Source organism: Somniosus microcephalus, chromosome 6 (genome assembly GCF_052327205.1).
Source record: "Somniosus microcephalus isolate GS21.2 chromosome 6, FLI_Smic_1.0, whole genome shotgun sequence".
NCBI classification, from domain to species: Eukaryota; Metazoa; Chordata; class Chondrichthyes; order Squaliformes; family Somniosidae; genus Somniosus; species Somniosus microcephalus.
In genome coordinates, this window is record NC_140992.1 from 176,601,393 (window position 1) to 176,620,050 (window position 18,658).

General features: G+C 52.0%; 1 protein-coding gene across 3 annotated transcripts in view; it reads left to right on the forward strand.

Annotated features, from left to right (window-relative positions):
* The window catches only part of il34 (interleukin 34), a 490,136-nt gene extending 482,497 nt beyond the window's left edge, over window positions 1–7,639 (forward strand). For all 3 annotated transcript variants that reach the window (XM_085990974.1, XM_085990976.1, XM_085990975.1), the window contains 2 exons: window positions 4,438–4,576; window positions 6,642–7,639. In XM_085990974.1, coding sequence (XP_085847100.1) covers window positions 4,438–4,576; window positions 6,642–6,658 — 156 coding nt within the window. In that variant the 3' untranslated portion in view covers window positions 6,659–7,639. The remainder of the gene's footprint in view (window positions 1–4,437; window positions 4,577–6,641) is intronic.
* Window positions 7,640–18,658: the final 11,019 nt, after the last annotated feature.

The following is an 18,658-nucleotide window of genomic DNA, read 5'->3' on the forward strand; positions in this document are numbered from 1 at the left end:
AAATCTACAATGCCTAAACACGGGAATATTAGCACCTTTGATAGTGACCTCGAAGATTGGGCCATATATGTTGAAAGAGTAAAAAATTATTGTAAGGCCAATAAAATTCGTGACCAAGATAAAGCTCTAACATTATTAAATTTAATGGGTGCGAAGACATACGGGCAATTGAAACACCTGTTATCACCAGATGAACCGGCGGATAAGACGTTCGATGAGATTGTTACTGTCCTGAAAGATCATCTAAACCCCACGCCGCTGATGCTAGCGGAACGATTTAAATTTTACGACAGAAGGCAGCTACAGCATGAAAGCAATGCTGAATATTTGCTGGAATTGCGTAAATTAGCGAAATATTGCCAGTTTGGAACGGGACTGACAGATGCACTACGAGACAAATTTGTGTGTGGTTTATTTAAACAAGATACACAAAAGCGACTGCTCGAGGAGAATGAGCTGACGCTTGAGAAGGCGGTCACTATGGCAGCAGCACACGAAGCCGCAGCGAGAGGCACGGCAGTAATGCAGCTACGGTCACTGGAGCTCAGTGCACACAAATTGGGTGTGAGTTCTGGCAAATGTTATCGTTGTGGAAAGACAACGCATGATCAGAACCAGTGTTGGTTTAAAAACCAAGAATGTAGAACTTGTGGTAGGCTTGGACATATAGCTAGAGTATGCAGGTCAGGGAAGAAGACCAGCAACAAGAAGTCACCGCAAGGAAAATACGCAAAAGTACACAAGGTGGCCGAACAGGAGTCCGATTCAGACGCTAGCAGTAATGAACTGGCTGGCTTAAGCAGTATTGAACTGGCTAGCTTAAGGGTACTCAACGTTGGTAAGGGTGCAGACCTCCAGACAATTTGGGTTACTCTTCAGATAGAAGGAGTCCAAGTAAAAATGGAATTGGACACTGGATCGGCATTGTCGGTCATGAATAAGAAAGATTACAGAAGGTTATTCCAACATATTCCCCTACAGGATACGGAGATTATATTGACAACCTACACGGGGCAGAGAGTGTACCCCATCGGGACAATAAAGGTTGCAGTGGCCAACAAGGGCGAAGGAAGTCAAATAATGGACTTATATGTGCTACCGGAGGGAGGTCCACCACTACTAGGCCGGGAGTGGTTTAGAAACATAAATATGGACTGGCATTCGCTAAAAGCCATAAAGAGTGAGAACTCGGTGCAGATAATCAGCCCAGACTCTAGAACTGATGATGGTAAGACCAACCCATGTGCAAAAGACAAAGTTTCAGCACAGAATTCCACTGAGCAACAACAACATAGTTTAACAGAGAATTCTGAGTCTGTCAAGTCTACTGATATGCACATTTTTGAGGGACACTGGGCTCGAACTCAACTCCATTTCAAACTACAACAGCAATTAGAACAAATGATTCGCCGTTTTGAGCAAGAGATGAATGAAATAAAAAAGTTTTTTGTTACAGAGTGGGAGAATCTGGAAAGTCAACAGAAGCAACTGATGGAGAAAATGGAGCAGGAGCACACCAACCATCTGCGCGAGGAGGCCGAACGAATCAAAGCTGATTCAGGTTCTGAAGGTGCGTGCCATAATCTGGTGTCAGAAGAGTTAACGGTCAGCCAACTCCTTCATATGCTGAGGGACAAGACTCTGAAATGGGAAAAACTTGAACACGAGCTGCGATCTTCAAAGGAAAAGGGTTCGGAGCTCTCAAAAGTCATTGAGATGGCTGATGTGACGACACAGACTGAAACGACTGCAACAGAGCAGCCATTGGATGCCAAAAGTACGCTGACTCACGTCAATGTAGAACAACAGACCGCTGAAACAGCTGCTCCGGTAGAGGGATTGCATAGTCCGATCAATCAATCTCCAAAGGAAGTTGAAGTATTAAAATCACAAATGAGGTCACTAGTAAACGACTTGCTGAAAGCCCAGAAAAAGCTGGATGCAGAGGTACACATGAAGAAGTCTCTTCAGGAAAGATGTCTGGATTTGGAACAAGAGCTGGCTAACGTCCAGCTGGGTATGGAGGAAATAGACGACCCTCTCACTGGTCTAGCTCAGGACGACACCGAATATTACCATGACCTGGTGGACGACACTGAATATTACGATGTCCTGTCCTGCCCAGCTTGTAACTTCGACTCCCAAAGTGCAGAAATCATGGAGGAGCACCAAAAGTCTACGGAACATCGGGAGAAGCTGGCTCGACGACGGAAACAGGAGGAAGAGAAGGAGGAACTGCGCATGCAGCTGGCAGCTGTGGCAGCTGACAATGGAGCCCAGAGAGTCTCCAAGAAGCAGAAAAGGAAAAGTAAAAACAGAAGATGACCCATCTGAACCATTATCACCTCTACCAGATCACACACGTGGTCCCTCCGAACGGAGCCAAATCAGTTCGGAAGTTCAAGCTGTTAAATCCATGAAAGGACTATTGAATGAGTAACGTGAACTGACTACACCACAGAGATTGAATCTGTGAACTGTTTTCTGCAGAGACTGAATCTGTGATATGTTACGTTAAACATGAAGTTATATATGTATATATGTTATTACGTTATGTTAAATGGGGGGGATGACTATAAAGCTAAGAAGGGAGGAGTGTTGTGTATGTAACCTGTTCCACCTTAAGAGAGCTTAAGCCTGTTCCACCTTAAGAGATGTACTATTTTCTCAGGCTGCTGTAGACGTAATACCGGGGGTGAACACACCGGTATATAAGCACTGTGCAGTAATCTTGTATTCAGTATAGTCCCTACCTCCAACCAGTAAAGACCTGTTTTTATTGTTACTCATTAGTCTGTGTCTTAATTAACTAAATAATTCACAGACTTAACAGACCCGAGGATGTTGATGGGGTGGGGGTGGGGGAACTAGGCGATGGTAATGGAGCTTGCGACTCAGGTTAGTGATGTCCAATACGTTAGCCACGAGCCACATGTGGCTAATTGGGAATCCAGAGGTGGCTAATTGCATCTCTGATCAGTAAATAAAAAATGAAAAATAAGCTCCACCGTTGAACATGTGATCTTAATGCTGATATATACACGGCGTTTGCACGTATATTTTAACCTTTTTGCGTGTTTGCTGGTAAAATGGTAAGACAAAAAGCAGAATGTGTGAGTGTTTTTAGGACATTGTGAGTGCTTTACACACTTAGGCTGCGATTTTGCAAATGGATGTGGCTTGGGAGCGGTTTCCGGGTTCCAGTCCTGCCCCCAACTGCATCTGGCCAACGGACGTGATTTTACGTTGATTGACCTTGTTAAGCCCACCCTGCGGGCTTGCTGGCCAATTAAGAAGAAGCCGGTCAGCTGACGTCATTTGATGACACGTCATCTGCCGGTTTCCTGAAAGGGACCACGCACAATTTTTCTTTGACAGCTCATTTCTCAGTGTTTGACAGCATTGAGGTGCTGCAAACACTGACAATGTCTCTACAAAGCTGAGCTCTTGCACCCAGGCTCTCCAATGACTCCCTTGTTAGGCTAGAACAGATGGCAGCTGCAGGTGAGGTTACAGAAGTGATCTGTCACTGGTGGGAGAGGTTCTCCCAATGAGGTGGGACTAGACAGCCAATTCAAAACTTGTTACCTCCAGAAAAGAGTAAATACCTTAAAAATGATTTTCCCAACATTTCCTTACCTCTGAAACTCACCAGTGCACCATCGGATCCTTCACACCACTTCTGCAGCTGTCATCAATGCAGAAACATAACAACAGGCCACACTTGCCTGGCTTGGTGTCCGGATGTCGGGGAACCTGAGGCAGAAGCGGCAAAATTCAAAAACAGCCTGTTAACAAGTATCAAGTACCTGTTAACAGCCAGGTAAGTGGCTATAATCCTCTTCCCGCTGCTAGGTGTCGGGTCCATGCCCAAATCGGGGATCCGACACTTGGGAAGATTGATTGGAGGCGGGTTGACAGCGGGTTTCCTGCCCGCTGTCAATCTTTGCGATTTTGACAGCGGTCCCGCCTCCAATCCCGCACACTGAGGACCAGCAAAATTCCGGCCTTAGTTACTGAATGCTGCTAGAAGTGTGTTAAGTAAATATACACATGTGAAGGTCATTTACTTGCATTGTGTATAAAGTGTTTTCCACTGAAATTAGCGCATGGGCTAAAACGTTCTCGCTGCAGCCACACCTGTGGATCGTCAGTGCTTTCTATTGGACAACACTGATCTAGATGACATCACCGGGGCCTAATTTTAGGGGGTCGCTTCTGGTGCCAGCGCAAATTCCAACTGGAGCATTGGATGAGGCGCTAAATGGTCGGAAATCTGGCATTATGGATCTCCATCCAGTTAATTGGGTATAACCGATTGGAAAACCTACCCAGAAATACCAAAATAGAAACCTGGACTGTAAATATTGCCCAAATTTCTCGACTTCTCTGTCACTGTTTGGTGAATCCTTCCTTCTCTTTTCTTTGAATGTTTAGGTTGGAGATATTGAAGACGAGCGAGTGGAGGAAATACTATCTCGTATTAGTGACATGGACTCACAGAACAAGAGAAAGTCGATCAGGCCCAAGGCTTTATTCGATAACTGTTACCGGGTCATGAAACAGCTCTTCCGCTGTAAGTAGTGGCAGAATCGTCCTCAATTCAAGGCATTTGTTTGCCAAACAGGTTCTTTGAAGAACTGAAAAGAAGAGACATGTGTGTAAAATAGAATTGGGAAGCAGGGAAGTTATGTTAAACTTGTACATTCTAACCACACTCTGGGTAAAGAAGTTTCTCCTGAATTCCCTATTGGATTTATTAGTGACTATCTTATATTTATGGCCATATATTATAGACCATACTTGCACGGAGTACCGTGCACAGTTCGGGTCTCCATATTATAAAAAGGCTTATAGAGGCACTGGAGAAGGTGCAAAAAAGATTTACAAGGATGATACCACAACTGAGAGGTTATAACTATCAGGAAAGACTGAACAGGCTGGGGCTCCTTTCTCTGGAAAGGGGAAGGCTGAGGGGGTGACCCGATAGAGGTCGTTAAGATATTGAAAGGGCTTGATTGGTTAGAGGTAGGGAAGATGTTTCCACTTGTGGAGGAGTCCAAAACTAGGGGCCATAAATATAAGATAGTCACTAATAAATCCAATAGGGAATTCAGGAGAAACTTCTTTACCCAGTGAGTGGTTAGAATGTAGAACTCGCTACCACAGGGAGTAGTTGAGGCGAATAGCATAGATGCATTTAAGAGAAAGCTAGATAAGCACATGAGGGAGAAAGAAATAGAAGGATATGCAGAATGGGTGAGATGAAGTAGGGTGGAGGAGGCGCGTGTAGAGCATAAACACCGGCACAGACCAGTTAGGCCGAATGGCCTGTTTCTGTGCTGTAAAATTCTATGTAGTGGTGAGAGCAAGGGTCTCCAATGAGGCTACTCCTAGGTCAGATCTACCTCCCGCCACATGATTGGGATCATGTACGGGGAGGTAGACCAGACCTCGGAGTATTGTTTTTGACGCTTCAAAGTTACAAAGAGTATTGTGATGGATGTGTATAAAACATTCCAAAATAGTGTACTCGGGAGGTACACGGAGCGGGGGAGGGGGGAATCCCGTGGTTCGATGCTCCCAGAAAGCAGTGCGTCTTGGAAAATCACGGTCATGCATTAAAATGAATGGCCGGTGGGCGTGAGGCTGTTGACCTGTGGGGAGAATCACAGCCAAGCCTGTTCCTTCCTCATCTAAGTAGCTTTTCACAAATTCACACTCCCGGGGACTGGGATTTTTCACAACATTCATTTTATTGGCCTCCCTGCCCAAATTCCCGATAGGCTGAAAGCTCTATTCACGCTCCTGATGTCCACATAAGTTATGACCAGCAGGGGTCACTGCATAGCAACCAGGAGTGGGAACGCCGACTGATTTCATCCCCTCCGTCCCCCTCCCCCCAAACCTGTGACACTGAGGCCAATATGGAGCACCCTTAATGCTGAGACGATACAGGATGGGGATCAAAACCTTGCGGCTTAGCTCATCATTGAAAAGAAAGATTGCATTTTTGTAGCACTTTTCATGACCTCAGGACGACCCAAAGCCCTTTGAAGTACTTCTGAAGTGTAGCCACTGTTATAATGTAGGGAACGCGGCAGCCAATTTACACACAGCAAGGTCCCACAAACAGCAATGTGATACATAACCAAACAATCTTTTTTAGTGGTGCTGGTTGAGGGATAAATACTGGCCAGGACACCGGGGGAGAACGCCCCCTGCTCTTCTTCGAACATCTGCCATGGGATCTTTTATGTTTACCTGAGAGGGCAGCCGGGGCCTCGGTTTAATGACTCATCCGAAAGACGGCACCCCCGACAGTGCAGCACTCCCTCAGCACTGCACTGGAACGTCAGCCTAGCTTTATGTGCTCAAGTCTCTGGAGTGGGACTTGAACCCACAACCTTCTGACTCAGTGGTGAGAGTGCTTCCCACAGAGCGATAGCTGAGGCCGAGTAAATAGAGAGACAGGGCAGCCTTTGGCTGTATTGCGAACCCAATGGTTTTTGCCTCTGTTATCTTGTTTGGTAGATTATATTGATATTTTAAGAGCGCTGGAACCTTGCAATCATCTATAGTGCGAGTTGAGTTGTTGCGGCCTGGTGATCGGCTTTCTTCGTTGTGGTGCTTTATTACAGGTAACTGGGGACCTTGACCACCCGGCTTCTGCAGGGACGAATGACTTCCATCATTGCTGCCTGCTGCTGAAAAAAACAGCAACTAACACCTGCTTCTCCATGTGCACGCACCTCCCTCATCGCCATCGGAAGTATCCGGAACAATATCGCCCACTCTCACCCAGCTCCTTGTGAGTAGAGATGCAGGATGGAGTCGCCATTGGCTGGAGGATCAGAATGGACATGTTGAAGCATACCTGCGGACAACGGCGACCAGCTTGCTCACTCCCTCTTACCCTTCAGTTGCTTTCCTTTTGTCTGAGTGTTCGACCTGGGCAAGTCCCACACGATTTTCCATCCATAACCCAGTTGGCAAGCTCACACCCTCCACACCCACCCCCCCCCCCCCAACCCACCCTCCCAAAAAAAATCAGGAAAAAAATAAACCCAGTTGTGTGTCACAGCTGGAGTCTTCGCAGCACACAATACAAGGAAGAGAGCAATGAGGAAATGAAACGCTATGCGGCTCTGAGAGGGAACGATGTTGAAAACTCGGATTGGACGCAGAGTCTCAGGCAGAGCATGACATGTAGGGGTGTGAGCTGGAGGCCGGCCAGTTCGTGGGAAGGCCCCGTCTGCCCAATCAGGTATTGGGAGAAGTCACAATACGGAGGAAACATTCAACCATTTGAAGCAAATATCTCCAATAAATCTGCACAAGGACGCCAGAGACAATGCATTGAAGTTCCTTCATTTTCATTCTCCAGCACTGATCTCAGTCGCCTCAGCAAGCTCCAATTCACTGCAAGGGGTTTCCATTCTTTCAACGTCAGATAATCAAATGTTTATCACTCCTGCCTCAGCCCCACTTCCACCATAACGGATTGGCCTTGGTGTCGGAGACCAGGAGATATTGTGTGCACGTTTAACTGTCCCGAAAATATTCATTCAATATTCTTCTTACTACTTCTTGTATGTGGTGATCAGGTGACGTACTGAAAAATAAATGTCTGAATATTTCTAGTGTCTTCCATTCTGTATGTAACAATGATGCTGTGACCTCAGCCTGTGGTGTACAGCAGCCAAGTACACTTAGCACATCCGGATATGAATAAAATTCAGTGCACATCAAGGCGAAATAACTATGGCTAAATACTATCTTACCTAGACACTTGCCGTTGGGTCTGCAGATAAGCACTAACCATAGGGTCCTTAAATACTCGCCAATAGAGTGCAGCACTGACACCCGTGGGACTGCTGGACGGGCATCTGGCCGTAGGGTGACTGGATGAACACCTGCCCGTAGGGTCACTGGACGGACACCTGGCCATAGGGTCACTGGACGGACACCTGCCCATAGGGTGACTGGACGGACACCTGACCGTAGGGTCACTGGACGGACACCTGACCGTAGGGTCACTGGATGGACTCCTGACCGTAGGGTCACTGGATGGACTCCTGCCCATAGGGTCACTGGACGGACACCTGCCCATAGGGTGACTGGATGGACACCTGCCCATAGGGTGACTGGACGGACACCTGACCGTAGGGTCACTGGACGGACACCTGACCGTAGGGTCACTGGATGGACTCCTGCCCATAGGGTCACTGGACGGACACCTGGCCGTAGGGTCACTGGACGGACACCTGGCCGTAGGGTCACTGGACAGGCACCTGGCCGTAGGGTCACTGGAGGGACACCTGCCCGTAGGGTCACTGGATGGACACCTGGCCATAGGGTGACTGGACAGGCACCTGGCCGTAGGGTCACATGATGGACACCTGCCCGTAGGGTGACTGGATGGACACCTGCCCGTAGGGTCACTGGACGGACACCTGCCCATAGGGTCACTGGACGGACACCTGCCCGTAGGGTCACTGGACCGACACCTGCTCGTAGGGTCACTGGACGGATACCTGGCCGTAGGGTGACTGGACAGGCACCTGGCTGTAGGGTCACTGGACGGACACCTGCCTGTAGGGTCACTGGACGGACACCTGCCCGTAGGGTCACTGGACGGACAATTGGCCGTAGGGTCACTGGACGGACAATTGGCCGTAGGGTCACTGGACGGACACCTGGCCGTAGGGTGACTGGACGGACACCTCCCCGTAGGGTGACTTGACCAACACCTGCCCGTAGGGTGACTGGACGGACACCTGCCCGTAGGGTCATTGGACGGACACCTGGCTGTAGGGTCACTGGACGGGCACCTGCCCGTAGAGTGACTGGATGGGCACCTGCCCGTAGGGTGACTGGACGGGCACCTGCCCGTAGGGTGACTGGACGAGCACCTGCCCGTAGGGTGACTGGACGGGCACCTCCCCGTAGGGTGACTGGACGGACACCTGCTCGTAGGGTCACTGGACGGATACCTGGCCGTAGGGTGACTGGACAGGCACCTGGCTGTAGGGTGACTGGACGGATACCTGGCCGTAGGGTGACTGGACAGGCACCTGGCTGTAGGGTCACTGGACGGACACCTGCCTGTAGGGTCACTGGATGGACACCTGCCCGTAGGGTCACTGGACGGACAATTGGCCGTAGGGTCACTGGACGGACACCTGGCCGTAGGGTGACTGGACGGACACCTCCCCGTAGGGTGACTTGACCAACACCTGCCCGTAGGGTGACTGGACGGACACCTGCCCGTAGGGTCATTGGACGGACACCTGGCTGTAGGGTCACTGGACGGGCACCTGCCCGTAGAGTGACTGGATGGGCACCTGCCCGTAGGGTGACTGGACGGGCACCTGCCCGTAGGGTGACTGGACGGACACCTGGCCATAGGGTGACTGGATGGACACCTGGCCGTAGGGTGACTGGACGGACACCTGCCCGTAGGGTGACTGGACGGACACCTGGCCATAGGGTGACTGGACGGACACCTGGCCGTAGGGTGACTGGACGGACACCTGCCCGTAGGGTGACTGGACGGACACCTGCCCGTAGGGTGACTGGACGGACACCTGGCCATAGGGTGACTGGACGGACACCTGGCCATAGGGTGACTGGACGGACACCTGGCCATAGGGTGACTGGACGGACACCTGGCCATAGGGTGACTGGACGGACACCTGGCCATAGGGTGACTGGACGGACACCTGCCCGTAGGGTGACTGGATGGACACCTGGCCGTAGGGTGACGACTGGACGGACACCTGGCCATAGGGTGACTGGATGGACACCTGGCCGTAGGGTGACTGGACGGACACCTGCCCGTAGGGTGACTGGACGGACACCTGCCCGTAGGGTGACTGGACGGACACCTGGCCATAGGGTGACTGGACGGACACCTGGCCGTAGGGTGACTGGACGGACACCTGCCCGTAGGGTGACTGGACGGACACCTGCCCGTAGGGTGACTGGACGGACACCTGGCCATAGGGTGACTGGACGGACACCTGCCCGTAGGGTGACTGGACGGACACCTGCCCGTAGGGTGACTGGACGGACACCTGCCCGTAGGGTGACTGGACGGACACCTGGCCATAGGGTGACTGGACGGACACCTGGCCATAGGGTCACTGGACGGGCACCTGGCCGTAGGGTCACTGGACGGACACCTCCCCGTAGGGTCACTGGACGGACACCTGGCCGTAGGGTCACTGGACGGGCACCTGCTCGTAGGGTCACTGGTGACACTGCAGACCAAAATTTGAAGCCTCTTCATCGTCAAGCTACCTGGGGATACAAGGCAGGTGTCCGCAGCTTGCAGGTCTCATTTAAATGTGGCCCGAGGCCCAATAATAGGGTATGCCTTAGGCCTACCTGTTTATTCCCTGCACCCAGTCTGTGCCAGCAGGCTAACCGGGAACCAATTTCTAGGCCGTTGAGTCCATGACCAGTTGTACTGATCCATAGAGTCCTCAGATCGGACGATCAGTGACGGGTCAATTTTAAGTTGTCACTAAACGTGAGGAGAGTTATTAGAGGAGATTTCTTTATGCAAAGAATTATTGAAGCCTAGAATGCGGTGATGCAGAGACCACTGCATATCTTTTAAGGGAAAAGTGAATAATTAATTGAAGCAGAGGAAGATACCGAGTTGTGGGGAGAAAACGAGGCAGCGGGATTAGTTTTGGATTACTCTAGCAAAGAGCTGGCACAGATGGGACGAATGGCCTCCTTCTGTGCTGTAAAACCTCTATGGTTCTATGAAAAGCTCAGCCTTATGTCCAACTTGGAAACTGTTGAGGTGATGGCACCAAGAGATGACGGTCATGAGGATATTTTACTCTGAGACAGAAACAGGGAAACACTTTCAAGAAGTGAGCTCGGGGTTTTAAATTATCAGTAAGCTTGTACAGGACAGCACTGTTAACTCTGGTGGTATCTGCCTGCCCCACACGCTGCCACCTCACAAAGCCCAGGACAAATATTGACAAAGGCTACAGATCAAGCATTCAAAATGCAAAGAGCAGCAGACATAAGAGCTCTTTAATTGCTTTCCAAAGTTATTGAAACCAAATGGATTGATTTTGCATAATGAATCCCTGATGTGCAGATTAGCCCGCGGGCTTGGCTTAATGTTTCTCAGCTGTTACTCAAGATTTACACTTAACAGAATCAACTTGAACAAGCAGTCTGAAAAATTAACCCTGATCTTTAACCCTTTGGAGAATGGAGCATTCTCCCCCCTCTCGTCGGCTGAAGTTGGGGATTCAGTCACTGGTACGGGTACTCAATAACAAGTTTGCCTTTCTATAGCGCCTTTAACGTAGTAAAACGCCACAAGGCGCTTCACAGGAGCGTAATCAGACAAACATTGACACACGAGCCATAGAAGGAGATATTAGGACGGGTGACTAAAAGCTTGGTCAGAGAGGTAGGTTTAAAGGAGCCTCTAAAAGGAGGGAAGGGAAGCAGAGAGGCGGAGAGGGAATTCTAGAGCTTATGACCCAGTCAGCTGAAGGCACAGCCGCCAATGGTGGGGCGAAGAGAATGGATACTTGTGGTAAACCACTTTTGTCGTTCACTATCGTTACACTATAGTTATCACTGTTGTATCGTTACTCTATGGTTATCACTGTTCACACTGTTGTATCACTATACGAGGTCGCCTCTTGTCACGCTGTTATACCTGGGCTGACCACTGCTGACTCCGCCCATGGCTCCACCTACCTGCCCAGGTATAAAGGTGGTCGACTGGCTGGTATTCCTCCTTGTTGGATCCGATCACCCACGAGGGTGGGCTCTGTTATTTAGCCAATAAAAACCTATAGTTACTTTCTTAACTCGTCGCTTTTCATTGGATGAATTGATAGGTATATCAATTTTATTGGTTAAATAACAGAGCCCACCCTCATGGGTTGGCCTCATACTGCACAAGAGGCCAGAGTTGGAGGAGCGCAGAGTTCTCAGAGAGTTGTAGGGCTGGAGGAGGTTACAGAGATAGGGAGGGGCAAAGCCATGGAGAGATTTGAACACAAGGATGGGAATTTTAAAATTGCTGGATACTCAGCTGGAACTACCCTCTGGTGCTTTGTCCAAATATCCATTCTTCAAGTATAAACCAGAACAATGAGTATTGGTGGCTAATGGAGCACAGCCAAGCTCGCTATCCAGTCACATAGCAGAGGCTGTTGGAGGGTGAGTAGAAGCAGGAACTTGGGCTTACTCCCCTCCCTCCACCACCCAAAGGGGAAGGAGGCCAATTCTTTTGCCATCATTGCCTCCTCAGATGACTCAGCATACATTGGAGCTGGGGTAATTATGGGGCATATGGCTCGGTGACACAACGTGCAACACAGATGAAAACAAAACATTCTTTGTCACAATTTTAATTATTTAGAAATCCCACATTGTTTCCTCCCTTGTTTAGCTTCCACTCCCACAGTGGACTGGCAGCCCGTTGCTGGGATCAGTCAGTGCCACCCTGATGCGCTATCAATTCTAATAAAAGGCTGGGCAGAGTTCAGAACGACAGGCTTTTATTAACTACTGAATTGCACTTCAGACAGATCAGGACTATGCCTCTAGTGGACGACCGAATGCCAGGAGCTGCCATGCGGCCGCTCTTATACTCGGTAGCCCAGGGGCGGAGTCAGCTGAGGCATAGTCAGGCACAACAGTGAAACAAGAGTGAACAACAACAACAACAGTGAACACAGTGAACTACAGTGGTTTACCACATTCACCCCTCGTTTAAAATTAAGTCCGGCGGGGTGAAGTGTATCAAAAGTTCGAGTAGGCGAGTCTGTCGGGCGGCCTCGTTTGCCGTCGAGATCTTCGTGGCGACGGTTGCGATGGTGCAGCTTCCCACGACGCGTCTTGAGCGGGGTCCAGCACCGGCGTATCGTCCCCTTTGGTGTTGGGTGGGCGAGTGGACTCCGGCTGGTCCTGGGGGCGCGGCATGCCGTCTACTGGGGTGGAATGGACAGGGGTGAGAATTGGGTCTGCTGAATTTTGGGCCGTGTCGGAGGGGGTCGTGGTGGGGGGCAATGGTGGCGGGTCAGTGGACCCCGAGGGTGCCAGATCTCTAATGGAGACTGTATCCTCCCGCCCGTCCGGGTATGCCACGTAGGCGTACTGGGGGTTGGCATGGAGGAGGTGAACCTTCTCTACCAGGGGAGCCGTTTTGTGGGACCTTACATGCTTCCTCAGCAGGACGGGCCCTGGGGACGTCAGCCAGTGTGGTAGTGAGTTACCGGATGTGGACCTCCGGGGAAAAACAAACATTCGCTCATGGGGGGTGGCGTTGGTGGCTGTACACAGCAGTGACCGGATGGAGTGGAGCGCATCGGGTAGGACATCCTGCCAACGGGAGGTCAGAAGGCCCCTAGATTTTAAGGCTAGGAGGGCCGCCTTCCAGACCGTCGCGTTCTCTCTTTCAACCTGTCCGTTCCCCCGGGGGTTGTAGCTGGTGGTCCGGCTTGAGGCAATACCTCTCATGAGCAGGTACTGACGGAGTTCGTCGCTCATGAAGGACGAGCCCCGGTCGCTATGAATATAGCTGGGAAAACCGAACAGAGCAAAGAGGTTGTGCAGGCATTTAATGACCGTAGCGGTGGTCATGTCCGGGCAGGGGATGGCAAAAGGGAAACGGGAGTACTCATCAACTATGTTGAGGAAGTACACATTGCGGTCAGAGGAGGGGAGGGGCCCTTTAAAGTCGATACTCAGGCGCTCAAAAGGGCGGGTGGCCTTGATCAGGTTTGCTCTGTCAGGCCTATAGAAGCGCGGCTTGCACTCTGCACAGACTGAGCAGCTCCTGGTCATGGTCCTGACCTCCTCGATGGAGTAAGGCAGGTTGCGGCCCTTAATGAAATGGAAGAACCTGGTGACCCCCGGGTGGCAGAGGTCGTTGTGGAGGCCCCGTAGTCTATCGATCTGCGCAGTGGCGCATGTGCCTCGCGATAGAGCGTCTGAGGGTTCGTTGAGTTTCCCTGGCCGGTACAAGATGTCATAATTGTAGGTGGAAAGTTCGATTCTCCACCTCAAAATCTTGTCATTTTTGATTTTACCCCTCTGCTTGTTGTTGAACATGAAAGCAACTGAACGCTGGTCAGTAAGCAGGGTAAATCGTTTTCCAGCCAGGTAGTGCCGCCAGTGGCGCACCGCCTCCACAATGGCCTGGGCCTCTTTTTCCACAGAGGAGTGTCTGAGTTCGGAGCCCTGGAGGGTTCGTGAAAAGAAGGCCACGGGTCTTCCCGCCTGGTTAAGGGTGGCGGCCAAGGCAAAGTCGGATGCATCGCTCTCCACCTGGAAGGGGATGGACTCGTCTACCGAGTGCATGGTGGCCTTGGCAATGTCATCTTTTATACGGTGAAAGGCTAAGCGGGCCTCCGCCGTCAGGGGGAAGGAAGTGGACTTGATAAGTGGACGGGCTTTGTCCGCATAATGAGGGACCCACTGGGCGTAATAGGAAAAGAAGCCCAGGCACCTTTTGAGGGCCTTGAGACAGTGGGGCAGGGGAAGTTCCATCAATGGGCGCATCCGGTCAGGGTCAGGACTGATGACTCCGTGTTTCACCACGCAACCAAGGACAGCGAGGCGGGCTGTGCGGAATATGCACTTTTCCTTGTTGTACGTGAGGTTCAGGAGTTGGGCCGTGCGGAGGAACTTATCAAGATTGGCGTCATGGTCCTGCAGGTCATGGCCGCAGATGGTCACGTTGTCCAGGTAGGGAAACGTGGCCTGTAACGCATTCTCGTCGACCATCCGGTCCATCTCCCTCTGGAAGATGGAGACACCGTTGGTGACGCCAAAAGGAACCCTGAGGAAGTGAAAAAGGCGGCCGTTTGCCTCGAAAGCTGTGTACTGGCGGTCCTCAGGGCGGATAGGGATTTGGTGGTATGCTGCCTTGAGGTCAATGGTCGAGAAAACGCGGTATTGCGCTATCTTATTAACCATGTCGGCTATGCGGGGGAGGGGGTATGCGTCCAACTGGGTGTACTTGTTGATAGTCTGGCTGTAGTCGATGACTAGGCGCTGCTTGTTGCCAGTCTTAATGACTACCACCTGGGCTCGCAAGGGGCTGGTACTATCCTCAATAATCCCCTCTTTCAGGAGCCGCGTCACCTCAGATCTTATGAAGGATCTGTCCCCGGTGCTGTATCGCCTGCTCTTTGTGGTGATAGGCTTGCAGTCGCGGGTGAGGTTGGCGAACAGCGGGGGGGGGGTGATTTTGAGGGTGGAGAGACTACAGGTGGGGCGCGGCGGGCAGTTTAAAAACTGCTGGTTGCAGACAGTGAGCGGGGGAAGAGGTCCACCGTATGTCAAGGTGACACTCTTAAAGTGACAATGAAAGTCCAACCCCAGTAGAACGGCAGCGCAGAGATGTGGCAGGACGAATAGCTTTACATTTTTATATACGGAGCCCTTCACCGAGAGGGTCACTACGCAGTAGCCGCCGACGTCTGCTGAGTGGGATTTCGAGGCCATGGAGATCCGATGGCGCGTTGGCCGGACCGAGAGGGAATAGCGCCGTACTGTATCAGGGTGTATGAAGCTCTCCGTGCTCCCGGAATCAAAAAGGCAAGTTGTGGCGCGGCCATTTACCTGGATGTCCATCGTGGACCTGGCTAGCTGGTGGGGTCTGGATTGATCCAGCGTGATGGAGGCCGCTGTGGAGTCGGTAGCGTCGCTGTAGAACCCCGGTGAGGCGGCGGTGGGTGAGTCGGGGGCCCGTTGGCAGAATGGCGGACAAGATGGCGGCGTCGGAGAGGAAGGACAAAATGGCGGCGCCCATGACGATCCTGATCCCCACGAGGCTGGAGGGAGGCAAGATGGCCGCTCCAACGAATCGCACGCGGCGCTGCTGGAGGTAGGGGTCTTCTGACTTCTGCAGATGCCAGCGTAGTGTCCCTTCTTACCGCAGGCAGAGCAGACCGCGTTTTTCGCCGGGCAGCGCACCCTGGGGTGTTTGGTTTGGCCACAGAAATAACATTTCTGGCTCGGGTGGGACATCGCTGCAGCAGTTGAGGCCAGGGCCCGTGGCGGCGCCGCGTCCCAAGGTGGCGGCGGCTGCGGCATCCATGAGGCGGCCGCGCGGTCCGGGGAGTAGGCCTCCATGTTCCGGTGGGCTATGTCCAACGAGAGGGTGAGTGAAATCGCCTTCTTCAGGTCGAGCTCGCTACTTTCCAGCAGTCGCTGCCGTGTGTGAGTGGACCTGAGGCCCGCCACGAGGGCGTCCCGGATGAGCTCCTCCGTATGTTCCGTGGCTGTTACTTGCTTGCATTCGCAGGCTCGGCCGAGTTCCTTCAGCGCCCGTATGTATGCTTCTGTGGGTTCCCCGGGCTGTTGTTTGCGAGACCCCAGGAGATGTCTTGCGTAAACATAGTTGACCGGGCGTGCGTATTGCTCCTTCAAGATGTCGATAGCCCCCTGGTAGCTCGTAGCGTCCCGGATAAGGGCAAAAGCTCGGTGGTTTACTTTAGAGTTCAGCACCCTGAGCTTGTCAGCCTCGGCGGCGACGGTCTCGCCGGATGCAGTCAGAAAGGACTCAAAACAGTTCAGCCAGTGCGAGAACTTAGCAGTCGAGTCCGGTTCTTGCGGGTCGAGTTCCAGGCACTTGATCTTAAGAATCTGCAGCATCGTTTTTTTTTTTCAGTAGTTAATAAAATTGATGCGCTATCAATTCTAATAAAAGGCTGGGCAGAGTTCAGAACGACAGGCTTTTATTAACTACTGAATTGCACTTCAGACAGATCAGGACTATGCCTCTAGTGGACGACCGAATGCCAGGAGCTGCCATGCGGCCGCTCTTATACTCGGTAGCCCAGGGGCGGAGTCAGCTGAGGCATAGTCAGGCACAACAGTGAAACAAGAGTGAACGACAACAACAACAACAACAACAGTGAACACAGTGAACTACAGTGGTTTACCACACACCCTATGGGATGTTTGGGAGAGATCCCTATAGTGGGGAGGGGGGGAGAGTTAACTTGCCCTTTGTCCTTTGCCCTTTGTCCCTTTCTTCCTTTCCTGTAGGAAAGCTTATTCTCTGAAGGTGCTGGTCGAGGTGGGAATGGGGAGTGCCAACTATCACTCCACCACCCTTCTCCTCTGTGGCACTGCCCATTACTCTTCCAAGCCAATCGGCTTCCTATGCTTTTCTTCTTCTTCGTCTCCCCTCCTCTCCAGAGACCTGTGATCCCCCCTCCCTTCCTGGGTACAGTTCCATGGGCCCAATGGTTACTATTCATGTGTGAGCTGGCAAGCTATCCAACCGTGCAAGACCTTGCAGTTGAGCTTGACCATGTCCTCAACCGGCATCCATGCTCTCAGGAGGAATTACTAGATAACATTGGGGTGCTGAAAACCTGGCCACTTTCCCCCTGACTAACCAGGGGTGCTCGGGGCCATTGTCCCAATGGCCAACCTGGCATAGATGTGATAAGCCTGCACAGCCTGATGATGGGACCTGGGACTGCCCTGGACTGTGTGGATCACAGATGCAAAGTGCCTTTGAAATAAGGATCGTCTTGATCCACTTCCAATGCTGAACACAAACCAACCCTTTAAAACATGTAAAGCCAGCCAAGGATAAAAAACTGCTAAATGGACATCTGCCAACATTCCAAGCTTGAATTGTTAATTCTAAGCAATGCCAGTGAATGGGAATTGGTGTGCATGTTGGAATTTTATGCATGGATCAAATTTGTTGTTAAATGAAGTGAGTGTATTAGAAAGTAGAATCAGGGGCGGGGAGCTGTCTGGGGCAGTGGGTTAGAGCATTGAGCCTAGATTCAAACCCAGCCCAGACTGAGGACTTAGCTCTGCTCTCTGTACGATAGCAAAATACTGCAGATGCTGGAAATCCGAAATAACAACAGAGTCGGTGTCGGTGTCATCGGAGTCGGTGTCGGAGTCGGCGTCGGAGTCGGCGTCGGAGTCGGCGTCGGAGTCGGCGTCGGCGTCGGAGTCGGCGTCGGCGTCGGCGGAGTTGGAGTCGGTGTCGGTGTTGGAGTCGGTGTCGGTGTCGGAGTCGGTGTCGTTGTCGGAGTCGGTGTCGGAGTCGGCGTCGGAGTCGGCGTCGTCGGAGTCGGTGTCGGCGTCGGAGTCAGCGTCGGAGTCGGCGTCGGAGTCGGCGTCGTCGGAGTCGGAATCAGTGTCGGTGTTGGAGTCGGTGTCGTTGTCGGAGTCGGTGTCGGAGTCGGTGTCGGTGTTGGCGTCGGAGTCGGCGTCGGAGTCGGCGTCGTCGGAGTCGGAGTCGGTGTCATCGGTGTCGGTGTCGGAGTCGGTGGCGGAGTCGGCGTCGGAGTCGGAGTCGGCGGCGTCGGAGTCGGCGTCGGAGTCGGCGTCGGAGTCGGCGTCAGCGTCGTCGGAGTCGGAGTCGGTGTCGGTGTTGGAGTCGGTGTCAGTGTCGGAGTCGGTGTCGTTGTCGGAGTCGGTGTCGGAGTCGGCGTCGGAGTCGGCGTCGTCGGAGTCGGTGTCGGCGTCGGAGTCGGCGTCGGAGTCGGCATCGGAGTCGGCGTCGTCGGAGTTGGAGTCAGTGTCGGTGTTGGAGTCGGTGTCGGTGTCGGAGTCGGTGTTGTTGTCGGAGTCGGTGTCGGAGTCGGCGTCGGAGTCGGCGTCGTCGGAGTCGGTGTCG